The sequence below is a fragment of the Balaenoptera physalus genome, assembly GCF_965194825.1.
Source record: "Balaenoptera physalus genome assembly, chromosome: 2".
Taxonomy (NCBI): domain Eukaryota; kingdom Metazoa; phylum Chordata; class Mammalia; order Artiodactyla; family Balaenopteridae; genus Balaenoptera; species Balaenoptera physalus.
Genome location: NC_138883.1, coordinates 33,065,904 through 33,079,811, shown reverse-complemented (window position 1 = coordinate 33,079,811; position 13,908 = coordinate 33,065,904). Strand labels below are relative to the sequence as shown.

The 13,908-nt window shown below is 39.4% G+C and overlaps 1 protein-coding gene across 8 annotated transcripts in view; it reads left to right on the top strand.

Moving 5' to 3' along the window:
• The window catches only part of EXD2 (exonuclease 3'-5' domain containing 2), a 98,785-nt gene that overhangs the window by 59,852 nt on the left and 25,025 nt on the right, over positions 1-13,908 (top strand). For all 8 annotated transcript variants that reach the window (XM_082451669.1, XM_082451667.1, XM_082451668.1 and 5 more), the window contains one exon: positions 13,492-13,748. In XM_082451669.1, the coding sequence (XP_082307795.1) occupies positions 13,492-13,748 (257 nt within the window). The remainder of the gene's footprint in view (positions 1-13,491; positions 13,749-13,908) is intronic.

The window sequence follows — 13,908 nt, the reverse complement described above, 5'->3', positions numbered from 1 at the left end:
TAACCAGCATTTGAGCTGGTCTTCCTTAACCATGGGTTAATTTTTCTAATAGCTATTACTTTGGGGGAGTTGTTACATAGTTGTGACGAGGATAATATGGTACTCCTACTCTTCTGTCATTCTGATTCACAGAGTGAACTTTAATCTCCTTGCAACAGAAGATACTACAAAATATAAATAAGTCACAGTAATCATCTCTTATTAATTCAGCATAATACCTTGCCAAAATTCTGTGATCTATGTCTTCTGGGTATCTGGAATACAGTCAAGAGCCAGGAAATGTAATCGAAAGAGGCCCTAAGCAGAATTGCTGCCACAAAATCAGATCACAGGTTGGTAGGAGGAGCTAAAGATGCCAATACAATGATGACCAAGAAGAGAACACCTGACAGTGTGGGAAAAGTTTAGTAGTCACATAAGGCCTTATGGAGCTACTGAGGGTATTTCTTTTTTTTCTTTTTTGGCCGTGCACTGCACGGCTTGCGGGATCTTAGTTCTCTGACCAGGGATTGAACCTGCGCCCTCTGCTTGAAAGTGTGGAGTCTTAGCCACTGGACCGCCAGGGAGTTCTCGAGGGTATTTCTTTATATCAGCGATAGCAGTAGTAGTTTATACCAATGACCTTGGGCCATCAGGAAAGGATTGGGCACCTTTTGTTTACTGTGTATAAGAATTATATCATTTTAGAAATAAACATATTTCTATATCATTTTAGACATATTTACACCAACAACCATAAAAGAAAACATTAGTAAACAGTGAGCTTTAGTAGATTAGGAAAACTCACATTTGCCCAACACCTTGATTATCCTACCAAGTGAAGTATAACTGCAGCAACAACGGGGTAGTCCGAAGTGAATAGTAATGCAATCGATTTAATAATAATATGTTTAATCGCTGTAGCAGAGTAAGTTAAAGTGGCAAATAATCCAAAACCCAGTTCCTTATGGCTTTGGAATATATTGAACTTCTTCTGATGCCACATTCCCTTCAGGTGTGATTGCATTTCTCTGATTGCTGCCACAGAAGAACTTTGATCCATCCTCCGTCTTTTCATTCTCCCATTTCTGATTCATCTTCTCTTTCATTCACTTTTGTGTAAGTATTTGCTTAGTTATTGTTTTTGTTCTTGTTTTACACAGTCAGTATTTGTTTCAATTTACCAAAGTGTTTACCTTTTTCTTTGCTCATCTTTCCTTATATCTCAGAACTTTCTGGCATCATTCTCTTTAAGGTTGTCCTTTAGAAGTTCATTTCTTGAGGGGTCATTGATAGTAAACGTAATTATTACTGTTTTGAAAGTGTCCTTATTTTGCTTTTGATCTTTGAAGATATTTTCACTGGATATGAAATTCTAGTTTAGCAGCTTATCATTTTCAAGATCGCATTCCACTTTCTTCTGGCTTCCATTGTTGCTGTTGAAAATAACTGTGAGTGTAAATGTTGATTCTTTATAGGTAATCTAATTTTTGATAGCTCCTTTTAAGATCTTTTTGAGTTGCTGGTTCTGAAGATTCGCTCTCATGAGACTAGTGTTTTTCTCTTTCTGTATTTCCTGCTTGGGATTCAGAGAGATATCCTGGATGTAAGGATTGGTATCCTATATCAATTTTTAAATTCTCTTTGAAGATTGCCTTTACCCTGTTTTTTCTTCTCCTCCTCTTCCTCCTCCTCCTCCTCCTCTTCTTCCTAACCCTCCTTTTCACCTTCTTCTTCTTCCTTTTTTTTTTTCCTTCTTCTTTCTTGCTAGAATTAGATCAGCTATATTCTGAACTTTTTCTGCTCTCCTACATGTCTGGTAATCTCTTTTATATTTAACATATCTTAGTCTCTCTGGATTCATTCTGCACAATTTCTTCAGGTCTCTTTTATAGTTCCCTTTTTCTTTCTTTAGTTTTGTGTAATCTGCTATTTAACTTACCCCTTGAGTCTTTTTTTTTTTTTAACCTTTTTTATTGTGAAATAAAACACATCAAGAAAAGTGCCTGAAACAAAAACAAAGAGCTAAATGATTTCACTAAAGAGAACAGCTGTGTAACTGGAAACTAGGTCAAGAAACAGAATTTGCTAGTACCCCAGAAGCTCCCCTTGTGACCCCTAGTAATCACTGTCCTCCCACCAAGGGTTACTATTATCCTGATTTTATGGTATTTACTTTTGTGTTTTTCTTTATACTTTTACTACTTAAACATGCATGCCTAGGCACGATAATTGAGTTTTGTCTGTCTTTTAAATTTAATGTAAATGAAACTATCAAGTGTGTATTTTGTGTCTGGCTTCTTTTGTTCAACATTATGTTTGTGAGATTTACCCATGTTGTGTGTGACTGTGATTCATTGCCATATGTCCATTGTGTAAATATATCATGATTTATTCATCCATTCTCATATTGATGGACTTTTGGGTTGTGTACAGTTTGGGGCTCTTACAAAGAATGCTGCAGTGAACAAATGCACTTATTATTATTGGGCATATGTATCTATGAGTGGAGTTCTAGGTCATAGAGTTTGTATATATATCTTTAACTTTTATAAATAATGCCAAATTGTTTTCCAAGGTGGTTTTAACTAGTTTACCCTCATCAGTAGTAATGAGTGTACCCATTGTTTCTAGCTGTTTTCAGGAGTGGTTCTATTAATTTAATCTCTCACCAAGACTGTATGAGAATTCCCTTTGTCTTATATCCTTGTCCACATTTGGTACTGTCAGATTTTAAAATTTTAGCCATCCTAATGGATGTGTAGTAATATTTCATTGTGGTTTTAATTTGCATGTCCCTGACCAGTACTGAGATTGAGCATCTTTCTATATTTTATTGATCATTTTGATATCTTCTTTTATGGAGTACTTGTTCAAGTCTCTTGCCTCTTTTTCTATTGAGTTGTCTTTTTCTTACTGATTTATAGTTCTTTGTATATTTTGGTTATGGACACTTTGTGAGTTAAATGTCTTCCCCCATTCTGTGGATTGCCTTTACATTCTTTTATTGTTAAAGCTTGATGATCAGAAGATCTGTATAGTGCTGTGTAACAAATCTTACCTTATCCCTAATCGTGAATATACTCTCCTATGTTATTTTCTTGGAGTTCTATGGGGTTTTTTTTTAATACATAAATTTACTTATTTTATTTATTTATTTTTGGCTGCGTTTGGTCTTTGTTCCTGCACGCAGGCTTTCTCTGATTGTGGCAAGCGGGGGCTACTCTTCGTTGCGGTGTGCGGGCTTGCAGTGGCTTCTCTTGTTGCAGAGCACGGGCTCTAGGCATGCGGGCTTCAGTAGTTGTGGCATGCAGGCTCAGTAGTTGTGGCTCGCGAGCTCTAGAGCACAGGCTCAGTATTTGTGGTGCATGGGCTTAGTCGCTCTGCGGCATGTGGGATCTTCCCGGACCAGGGCTCGAACCCATGTCACCTGCATTGGCTGGTGGATTCTTAACCACTGCACCAACAGGGAAACCCTAAATGTGTGACTCTGTTTCTGTTTTGTAATTTAGTTCACGTGTAGCCATTTTTAGATTCCACCTATAAGTGATAACTTATGATAAGTCTCTTTTTCTGTCTGACTTATGTCACTTAGAATGATTGTACCTAAGTCCACCCAAGTTGCTGCAACTGGCCTTATTTCATTGATTTCATGGTTGAGTAATATTCCATCGTACATAAGTACCACATCTTCTTTATCCATTTTTTCCTTCCAAGCACATTTATGTTGTATCCAAGTCGAGGCTTTTGTAAACAGAGCAGCACTAAACGTTGGGATGCCTGTGTCCTGTCGATTTTTGGTTTTCCTAAGATATACGCCCATGAGTGGAAGTGCCGTATGCTCTGTAGCTCTGTTTTTTTTTTTTTTTTTTTTTTGGCTGCGCTAGGTCTTCGTTGCTGCCCACGGGCTTTCTCTAGTTGCGGCGAGTGGGGGCTACTCTTCGTTGTGGTGCACAGGTTTCTCATAGTGGTGGCTTCTCATGTTGCAGAGCACGGGCTCTAGGCACGTGGGCTTCAGTAGTTGTGGCACGTGGGCTCAGTAGTTGTGGCGGGCAGGCTTAGTTGCTCCGCGGCATGTGGGATCTTCCCGGACCAGGGCTCGAACCCATATCCCCTGCATTGGCAGGTGGATTCTTAACCACTGCACCACCAGGGAAGTCCCTGTAGCTCTGTTTTTAGATTTTTTATTAAACACAATACACTTCTCCAGAGTGGCTGTTGGCAATTTACATTCCCACCATCAGCATAACAGGGCTTCCCCTTCTCCACGCACTGTCCTGCATTTCTGGTTTTTACACTTTGTGAGGATGGCCCTTCTGACTGATGCGAAGTGATACCTCTTTGTAGTATTGATTTGCATTGTCCGCCTGTTTGGTTGGCCAAAAAGGGCGTATGCGTTTTTCCTGAATATCAGGAAAAACGCATACGCCCTTTTTGGCCAACTGCATCATTGGCGAAGTTCAGCCACTTTTCATGTGCTTTAATGGCAGGTTTAGTCTACCTCTTGAAATCCCTTTCCTGCAATTCTGCCTTGCTTACAAGTCCGTTTCGATGACTTACCTCAAGACATTTTTCGACGATAGGTATCATTTACAGCCCTGCAGTTTTGTGAATTGCATTGCCCCTGAGCTCCATTTTTTAACTTGTTGTTTTGGGAACTGGCCACAAAACTGCAGGATTGCTTCAAGCCCTATTCTGGTTCCGGGGGCAAGCTGAGCCTTTGGTCAGTTCCTCTTCCTGATTGGAAATTAGAGTGGCATGTGCCTGTCCAAACAACTAGGGCTTGTCTCTCATTGGTTTCCCCCCTTCTCCTTCATCCTCCGGACAAATTCCAAACTGTGCGAAACAGGATATTGAAGGTGCTGACTTCCCCAGGTGGGGAGATTGTTAGGAAAGAGGCTGGAGGGGGGAACCTGACCACCAGGAGATGAGGAGATGAGGTGCCTTTTCCAAACTCTTCCCGATCAGCCAGTGTACCATCCTCTGGGTGTCCCATGCATGTTTTAGCTGTAGGAAGGGTCCCCAGCACCTGGAGATTTGGGACCCATGGAATGGGGACCAGGTAGTATTACTCTAAAGGGGCTGCATTTGCTGGCCCATCCTCACCAAGCCTCTCAGCCCCACGAGTGTCCAGCCTTAGGTCCCATCCAGCTGTGGGTCTAGATGTGGTCTGTCCAGGTTGCATCACAGCCCCTGAACGAATTCTGTAAGAATTTCTCTCTCTATTTCACTTTTTTTTTTTGAATTGATTTTTATAATGGTGTATATCTGATTTTCAGTGCTGTGTTTCTTGCTGCTGTACATCCATTTGATTCACTTACAGAGAGACATCAATAAATTCTTTTTCAGATTCTTACCAGTCTTTTTTTTTTTTTTTTTTTTTGGCTGTGTTGGGTCTTTGTTGCTGCGCACAGACTTTCTCTAGTTGCGGGGAGCGGGGGCTACTCTTCATTATGGTGCGTGGGCTTCTCATTGCAGTGGCTTCTCTTGTTGTGGAGCACGGGCTCTAGGTGTGCGGGCTTCAGTAGTTGTGGTGCACGGGCTTAGTTGCTCCATGGCATGTGGGATCTTCCCGGACCAGGGCTCGAACCTGTGTCCCCTGCATTGGCAGGCGGATTCTTAACCACTGCGCCACCAGGGAAGCCCGAGTTTTGTGGTTTTAACATTGCATATTTAGATTTATAATCTATCTGGAATTGATTTTTGTGTGTGTGTGTGTATGATGTGAGGTAGGGTTGAGTTTCATTTTTTCCTCTTATGGATATCCAATTGTCCTAGCACCACTGATTGAAAAGATAAATCTCACTGCTGTGCAATGCCACTTTACTATAAAACAGGTATCTCTTTTTTTCATTTTCTTTTTTTAAATAAATTATTTATTTATTTATTTTTTGTCTGCGTTGGGTTTTTGTTGCTGGGTGCGGGCTTTCTCTAGTTGCGGCGAGCCGGGGCTACTCTTCGTTGCGGTGCATGGGCTTCTCGTTGCAGTGGCTTCTCTTGTTGCAGAGCACAGGCTCTAGGCACGTGGGCTTCAGTAGTTGTGGCACGCGGGCTCACTAGTTGTGGCTCATGGGCTCCAGAGTGCAGGCTCAGTAGTTGGGGTGCACGGGCTTTTAGTTGCTCTGCGGCATGTGGGATCTTCCCGGACCAGGGCTCAAACCCGTGTGCCCTGCATTGGCAGGCGGATTCTTAACCACTGCGCCACCAGGGAAGTCCCAAAACAGGTATCTCTATATGAATAGATCTATTTCTGGACACTCTAGTAGTCTATTTTTCTATTCTTCCACCGGTGATCACAAACTGTCTTAGTTACTGTTGCTTTATAATGACTCTTGATATCTGCCACAGCAAGACTTTCTATCTTGTTTTTTTCCTGGAGGGTCTTGGATAGTCTTGGTCCTTTGCATTTCCTTATACATTTTAGAATCAGCTTTTCAGCTTCTACCAAAAATAATTTCTTGATATTTTGATTAAGATTGCATTGGATCAATAGATCAGTTTGTGGGGAATTAACTTCTTTCCAATATTGAGTTTTATAATCTAAGAATATTTATTTAGATCTTTAACTTCTCTTAATAATATATTTGTAGTTTTCTGTGATTTAAAAATATTCTGTTATAAATGAAATCTTAAAAAATGATGTGGGTCTTCCCTGGTGGTGCAGTGGTTAAGAATCCGCCTGCCAATGCAGGGGACACGTGTTCGAGCCCTGGTCCGGGAAGATCCCACATGCCGCGGAGCAACTAAGCCCATGCGCCGCAAATACTGAAGGCTGCGCACCTGGTGCCCGTAACCCGCAACAAGAGAAGCCACCGCAATGAGACGCCTGCGCACCGCAACAAAGAGTAGCCCCCACTCACTACAACTAGGGAAAGCCCACACGCAGCAATGAAGACCCAACGCAGCCAAAAATAAATAAGTAAATAAATTAATTATTTTAAAAAGTTGTGTTTCTTTCTGGTATATAGAAATGTAACTTTATATGTATTTCTCTTATACTAAGGAACTTACTAAACTCACTTATTAATTCTGATTACTTGTAGATTCTTTTGGGTTTGTATATAAACTATTATATTATCTGTGAAGTGACAGTTTTTTTTCCAGTCCTTACACTTTGTATTTCTTTTCCTGCCTTGCTGAACTGGCGAGGATCTCAATATAGTGCTCAGTGTGAGCGGTGACAGTAGGCATCCTTCACTTATTCTCTATCTCAGAATGACAGCTTTCAACATTTTCATATTGAGTACGATATCTGCAGTAGGTTTGTTTACAGATTAAATACATTCAATTCTATTCTTGGTTTCTTAAGAGTTTTTTTGTTTTGTTTTGTTTTGTTTTGGCTGCGCCACGCAGCTTATGGAATCTTAGTTCCCTGATCAGGCACTGAACCCGGGCTCTTGGCAGTGAAAGTGTGGAGTCCTAACCACTGGACCACCAGGGAATTCCCAAGAGTTTTTTTTTTTTTTTTTTTTAAGAATGAGATATTGTCATTTGCAGCAGCAAGAATGGACCTAGAGAATATCATACCAAGTAAAGTAAGTCAGACAGAGAAGTACAAATATTAATAGGATATCACTTATATGTGGAATCTAAAAATGATAAATGAATCTATATACAAAACAGAAATAGACATAGAAAACAAACTTACGATTAACAAAGGGGAAAGGGGGTGGAGGAGGGATAAACTAGGAGTATGAGATTAACAGGTATAAACTATTATACATAAAATAGATAAGCAACAAGGATTTATTGTATAGCACAGGGAACTAGATTTAATATCTTATAATAACCTATAATGGAAAATAATTTGAAATATATATATACATATATACATATATATATATAAAACAATCACTTTGCTGTACACCTGAAACTAACACAATATTGTAAATCAATTATACTTCAATTTTAAAAAAGTTTTTTTAAAATTATGAATAGTTGTTGAATTTTATTAAGTGCCTTTTCTGAATTTCTTGAGATGAGTATGCAGTTTTTCTCCTTTACTCTGTTCTTGTGGTGAAAATACATTGATTTTTGAATTCCTGGAATAAATCCAACTTGGTCATGATGTCTTATTCTCCTTATTCACTTTACTAGTGTTTTAAAAATAATCTATATTCATGAGTGATATTGGCTTATAATTTTCCTTTCCAGAAATGACCTTGTCAGATTTTGATTAAAATGTTATGCTGGCCTCATACAAGTTAGGGCTGTTCCTTGTTTTTGTGTTCTCTGGAAGAGTTTGTGTAAGATTGTCATTCTTTTTTCCTTAAATGTTTGATTAGAATCTACTGGTGAAGCCATCTGGAGTTTTCTTTTGAGGGAAGTTTTTGAATTATGAATACAATTTTTAAAATAGTGTTGGGGCTATTCATATTTTCTATTTCTTCATGTCTGTTTTGATAAATTTTATTTTTCATCTAAATATGTCTTCTTTCAAAATTTTAAATTACAGGCATATACTTGTTTATAATATCCAGTGACATTTTTTTTTTTTCCTATCTGATGAATATGTAAGGACATTTTTGACAATGCTTATTGGCTTCTCTTTTTTTTTCTTGATTACTCCTTCCATGGGTTTATCAGTGTTATTAGTCTTTTCAGAGAACCAACTTCTGGCTTTGTTGATCTTTATTGTATGTTTATGTTCCATTATGCTGATTTCTGCTCTTTATTATTTCTTTTCATCTACTTGTTTGGGTATAATTTGCTATTCTCCATTTATTCTTCGACCTACTCTAATCTGACATCCTACCATACTACTCCACTGAAACGGATGAAGTTGATGGCTTTCTTGTTTTCCAGTCCAGTGGACACTTATTTGGACTCATGTTATTCTAGCTCTCAAAAGCATCTGCATAATTCCTGCACGAGACATTCTCTTTGGCTTTCATGCCATCATACTCTCCTATCTCCTATCTTACTGTTCTTTCCTCTTTTTCCTTTTCTGATCCCCCTTCTACCTCACATCCAAATATTGAGTTGACGTAGGCTTGGTCTCTTCTGTATCCACCCCAGGGACTGCAAACTCAGATGCCTACAAGGTCCAGACAGGAAATGTAAATGAACAATGTAGAGTGATTGTTTGCATTTTCGAATGCATAGGAACATTCTTCAATTTCATAAAGAAGTATGCTCCCTCCCTTTTTTCTTTAAACACAAGGCCTCTGTGATCTATCTTCCATTTTCCTAGTTTTGATAGAGACATGGATCCTGAGAAACATTTCTTTGCTGGAAAAACAGTGGTTTACAAATACAGTGATAAATGGGAAATGACAGTTGGCTTCAGTGTTGAGAAGACATTATGGTGAATTAGAGAATTCATGTCTTATATAAATGAGGAAGCTGCTATACAGTTCAAGCCAAGTGTTGCCAGATTGTCCAGTTCTTTAAAAAGAAACTCGATATATTCTAGATTTTTTTAAAATGTGAACTCCACTGCAATTTTTTTTTTTTTTTTTTTTTTTTTTTAAATTTTATTTATTTATTTATGGCTGTGTTGGGTCTTCGTTTCTGTGCGAGGGCCTCCTCTAGTTGCGGCAAGTGGGGGCCACTCTTCATCGCGGTGCGCAGGCCTCTCACTATCGCGGCCTCTCTTGTTGCGGAGCACAGGCTCCAGACGCGCAGGCTCAGTAGTTGTGGCTCACGGGCCTAGTCGCTCCGCGGCATGTGGGATCTTCCCAGACCAGGGCTCGAACCCGTGTCCCCTGCATTGGCAGGCAGACTCTCAACCACTGCGCCACCAGGGAAGCCCTCCACTGCAATTTAAAAGTTCTGGCACAAGTTTTTAAAATGTGGAGATCAAAAAAATATATAATATTAAACATCTGTGGGTCAGCAGACAGGTCCAAGGACCACTAATTTATGTCCTCTAATCTATATTCTTTTTCTAAGTGACCTCATCTAGTTTTGTAGCTTTAAATATCGTTGATAGGCTGAAGACTCTCAAAATTAGATCTCCAGCCCTTTACATCCACCTGTCTACTTGACATCTCCCTTGAATGTCTAATAGTCATCTCAGACTTAACATGTTCCTAACAGACCTCTTGATTTTTCTTCCCAAACCTGTATTATCCCTAATCTTCTCCACCTTTAAGATTAAAATCAAGAGAGACATCCTCCCCGCTAAGGTTTGTCTAACAGAAGTGATATGATTGAAAGTCAGACACAAAAAGGCAGTTATAATATGTTAAGTTTCTTTAATGGCAAAATATGTGGAAATTCAAAGAAGTGGTTCTAGAAAGCAGGAAATAACACAGCATTCTACCAGATAGAGGTATGTGTTTCCAGATTCCCCCGAGTTACCCATGGTGATGTGTGACCATGGATAAATCACCTGTATAAAATGAGGATTCTGCCATGTTTTAGAAGCTATTATTGCCTTTCTCCTGGGGAGAGGGAGATGTTAAATAGATTTCTGGCCCCTGACTCCTGCCTGATTTTTTCTGGAGTCTCTGGCTATAGACTGCCTTGCTTAACAGGTGCAAAGTAATTGGTGTAATAAAGACTGAATGAAGTGAAGGTCATTTTCCCAAGAGCATCCTTCTGCAGGCCCAGGCTTCAGGCTTGCCTGAAGTCCCCTCCTTTTTCCTTACTATTAACCCCTCATTTCCATTTAGAAAGTATTACCCTTGTTATTTCCAAAATAGATTTTGCATCCATATACTTCTGTACATCTCCTCTACTTCCTTCCTAGTCCATCCCTCAAGAGTCTCTTATTTGGACCTTTGCAGTAGCCTCCTGACTGGCCTCCCTACTTGGACTCATATACCTATGATCCCTTCTCCATAGAGTAAGCAAAGTGATCTTTTAAAAATGCTAATCTGATCATCTCAGTCCCCTGCTTGAAAAGCCTCCATTGCTTCTTATAAAACCAAGATGTCTTAATTGCTTAGGTGTTCTTAAGGACTCACATGCTCTTGCCTCTCTCAGCATCTCTGATTTTGTCTCCTTTTCTCTTCCTCTTACTACTTTCCAGCCTCATTGAGCCTTCATTCTGTCACTTGAACAGGACAAGCTCATTCCTGTCTCAAAGCCATGGTCTAATTTAACTGACACATAAACTCCACAGATAGGGATGTTTATTAGTTAACCTTGTTCCAGCCAAGAATATGGTCTCAGATTATTTTTTGCTCCCTGCTGCCATTGTGGGGTCATTTAAAGAATCACGGACTTTTCCATAATGTTTTATTTGCTCTGGATTTGTAAGATCCCTGAAGCTAAAATGGATGATCACTGGCCCTCAGGAAGGAGGATCCCTAAACCAGTCCTCTGTGAGTGAATCACTGAAATACAGAAAAAAGTGTTAGAAATTTTGTCTGCAATGATTGATGGCATCATTCATTTAAAATTTTTACTTTCGTGGGTATTTCATAATGTCTTAACACGTTAGTATAGTACTACATTTATATGATTTATAAATGCATATGTACATATATTGTGTATGTCCCAAACATTTCTTATGAGTCAACTCATCAAAAAACAAACAAAAAACCCAGTGACCCCTGGATTACATAATGCTAACGAAATTAAAATGTGTTTTTTTTTCCTATTAAATACAATGTCGGTAAGCCAAGGGTTTCATTATTTTCCATGGGTGGTAAGTGATGTCAAGGCAAAAAGATGTTGGCAAAAGGGGGAAATATAAGAAATTAAGACTAGATATCTTATTCTTGGGACTTCCCTGGTGGTACAGTGGGTAAGACTCTACGCTCCCAATGCAGGGAGCCCGGGTTCAATCCCTGGTGGGAGAACTAGATCCCGCATGCATGCCACGACTAAGAGTTTGCATGCCACAACTAAGAGTCTGCATGCCACAACTAAGAGCCTGCATGCCGCAACTAAGAAGTCTGCATGCCGCAACTAAAGATCCCGCATGCTGCAACGAAGATCCCATGTGCTGCAACTAAGACCTGACACAGCCCCCCCCCCAAAAAAGACTAGATATCTTATTCTTTAAGCCAAATTGAGTCTGCTAGAAGCAGTATTCTTCCAATCATACATTCAGTGTAAATTGGGTACCTATTGGAATCATAAACATTTGGATTCCTAGTGGAAAAACCTTAATTATAATACAGTGGATCTTAAGCACAATCCAGAAACAGTATTAAAAGGGCAACTTATCTATCTAGCTAGCTATTTATTTAATGTATTTTAGACAATGGAACTTGACTGAAAAGATTTTCAAAGATCTGGCCTTAGGAATTAGCAGTGAGTATTATGTCAAATTAGCAGTGCTAAATATTAGAAGTAGAGATTTTCTGCTTTTTCTTGGAGAGAGCCAGTATTATAGAGGGAGGGAATTACGCTTTAATAAAAAAAAAAGTGATTTGGCCACATCCAGATGAATTGTTATAGAATAGGAACCAGTAGTCAAGTTTCTTCTGGGTCTTGTTGACCTTCCAAGAAATAGACACTTTGGAAATCAAACTGGCATGTTTCCATCTGAGGATATGATAAAGCAATGCCTGAGAAGGGGAATCCTAAAGCTTCTCTGAGTTAAACCGTGGTTTTACTTAGCACTGAAGTAGAAGTCGAGGAGGAAGTCCCTCCTAATTTTGTTTTTAACAGCAACTCTTCGTGATCTTGATCTTGACTGTTTCTTCTCTATTCTACAGATTGGGAAATTTGGGTTCCACTTCTGACTTTGCCATTATCTCTGCATGTTTAGTCAAACTGTTTAATCTGTAGCCCTTAAATTTCTTCTCCTGGAAAATGAGAAGGATTGGAATTTATTGGATGCTTAACCTGGGTTCCGTGGGTAGCTTTAGGGAACCTTTAATTAATGTGAATTTTGTATGTAAATTTTTCTGGGAATCATTTCCTTAGCTTTAAGCACTTTCTCCAATTTATCTATTACATCAAAAAGATTAAAACTAGATCAGTTAAAATATAAAGTTATTTTCATTTCTTAAGATATCAGAATCCTAGCTTATGCTCAATATACATTTTTTTTATGAACAGCATTTGTGACCATAAAATGCTGAGAAAGCACTCTGTGCTACTACGATTTATTATATTGGCAGATACCACTTATTGATAGTACTGTATTTCCTACCTCTTTTTAAAAATCGGATCTTGAGGCAGTGATGACAAGTAAGTGAGTCAAGTTACTAACATGTATGTTAAAGAGTCTAGAAAATGAAAAGAGTACATCATCATTTGGCAGTCTGCTCCTTAGCCTTTTATTTCCTTAGCTTTTTAAAACCAGTGTGTCTCACATGACTCTGCCAATGTGTGTCCCAGCGCTGCTCTGTGTCAGCTGGTCACTATTTATGGCCTGCTCATTTCAGGCTCATGTTTGGGCCCCCAGTAACCTCTGTTTAGGCCCTGCTTCTTAGAATCCATTGCATTTGTTAGCAAAGGCTCATCCTTAGGTTTGAGGCAAACTCTGGTCAGTTGTTCCCTCTGGGAAGTTAAGACTGTACCTCTTAGACATTTTTGCCAGACTTTCATGTTGCACTTGGTCCTATGGTGGGGTGTGAACTGTGGCCCTGTTTTCCTCTGTTACAGGTGAATTCGGAAGGCAAAGCCAGTCCTCTGTCACTCCTTCAAATGGCCTCTCCAAGTGGCTTCTGTGTCTTGGTTCGCTTGCCCAAGCTGATCTGCGGAGGAAGGACACTACCAAAAACGTTACTGGACATTTTGGCAGATGGCACAATTTTAAAAGTTGGAGTAGGATGTTCAGAAGATGCCAGCAAGCTTCTGCAAGATTATGGCCTCGTCGTTAAGGGGTGCCTGGACCTCAGATACCTAGCCATGAGGCAGAGGTATGGTTTGTATGAATACTGGAACTCCTGTAGCTGTGGGGCAAATATTTTAGCAAGAGTTGTAGATTACTGAGACTCAGTAATGAAGCCTCTAAAATTCTTTAGAAGCTTAGAGGCTTCTGAGGTGCATATTGAATTTGTGAGGAAATATTCCAACTTC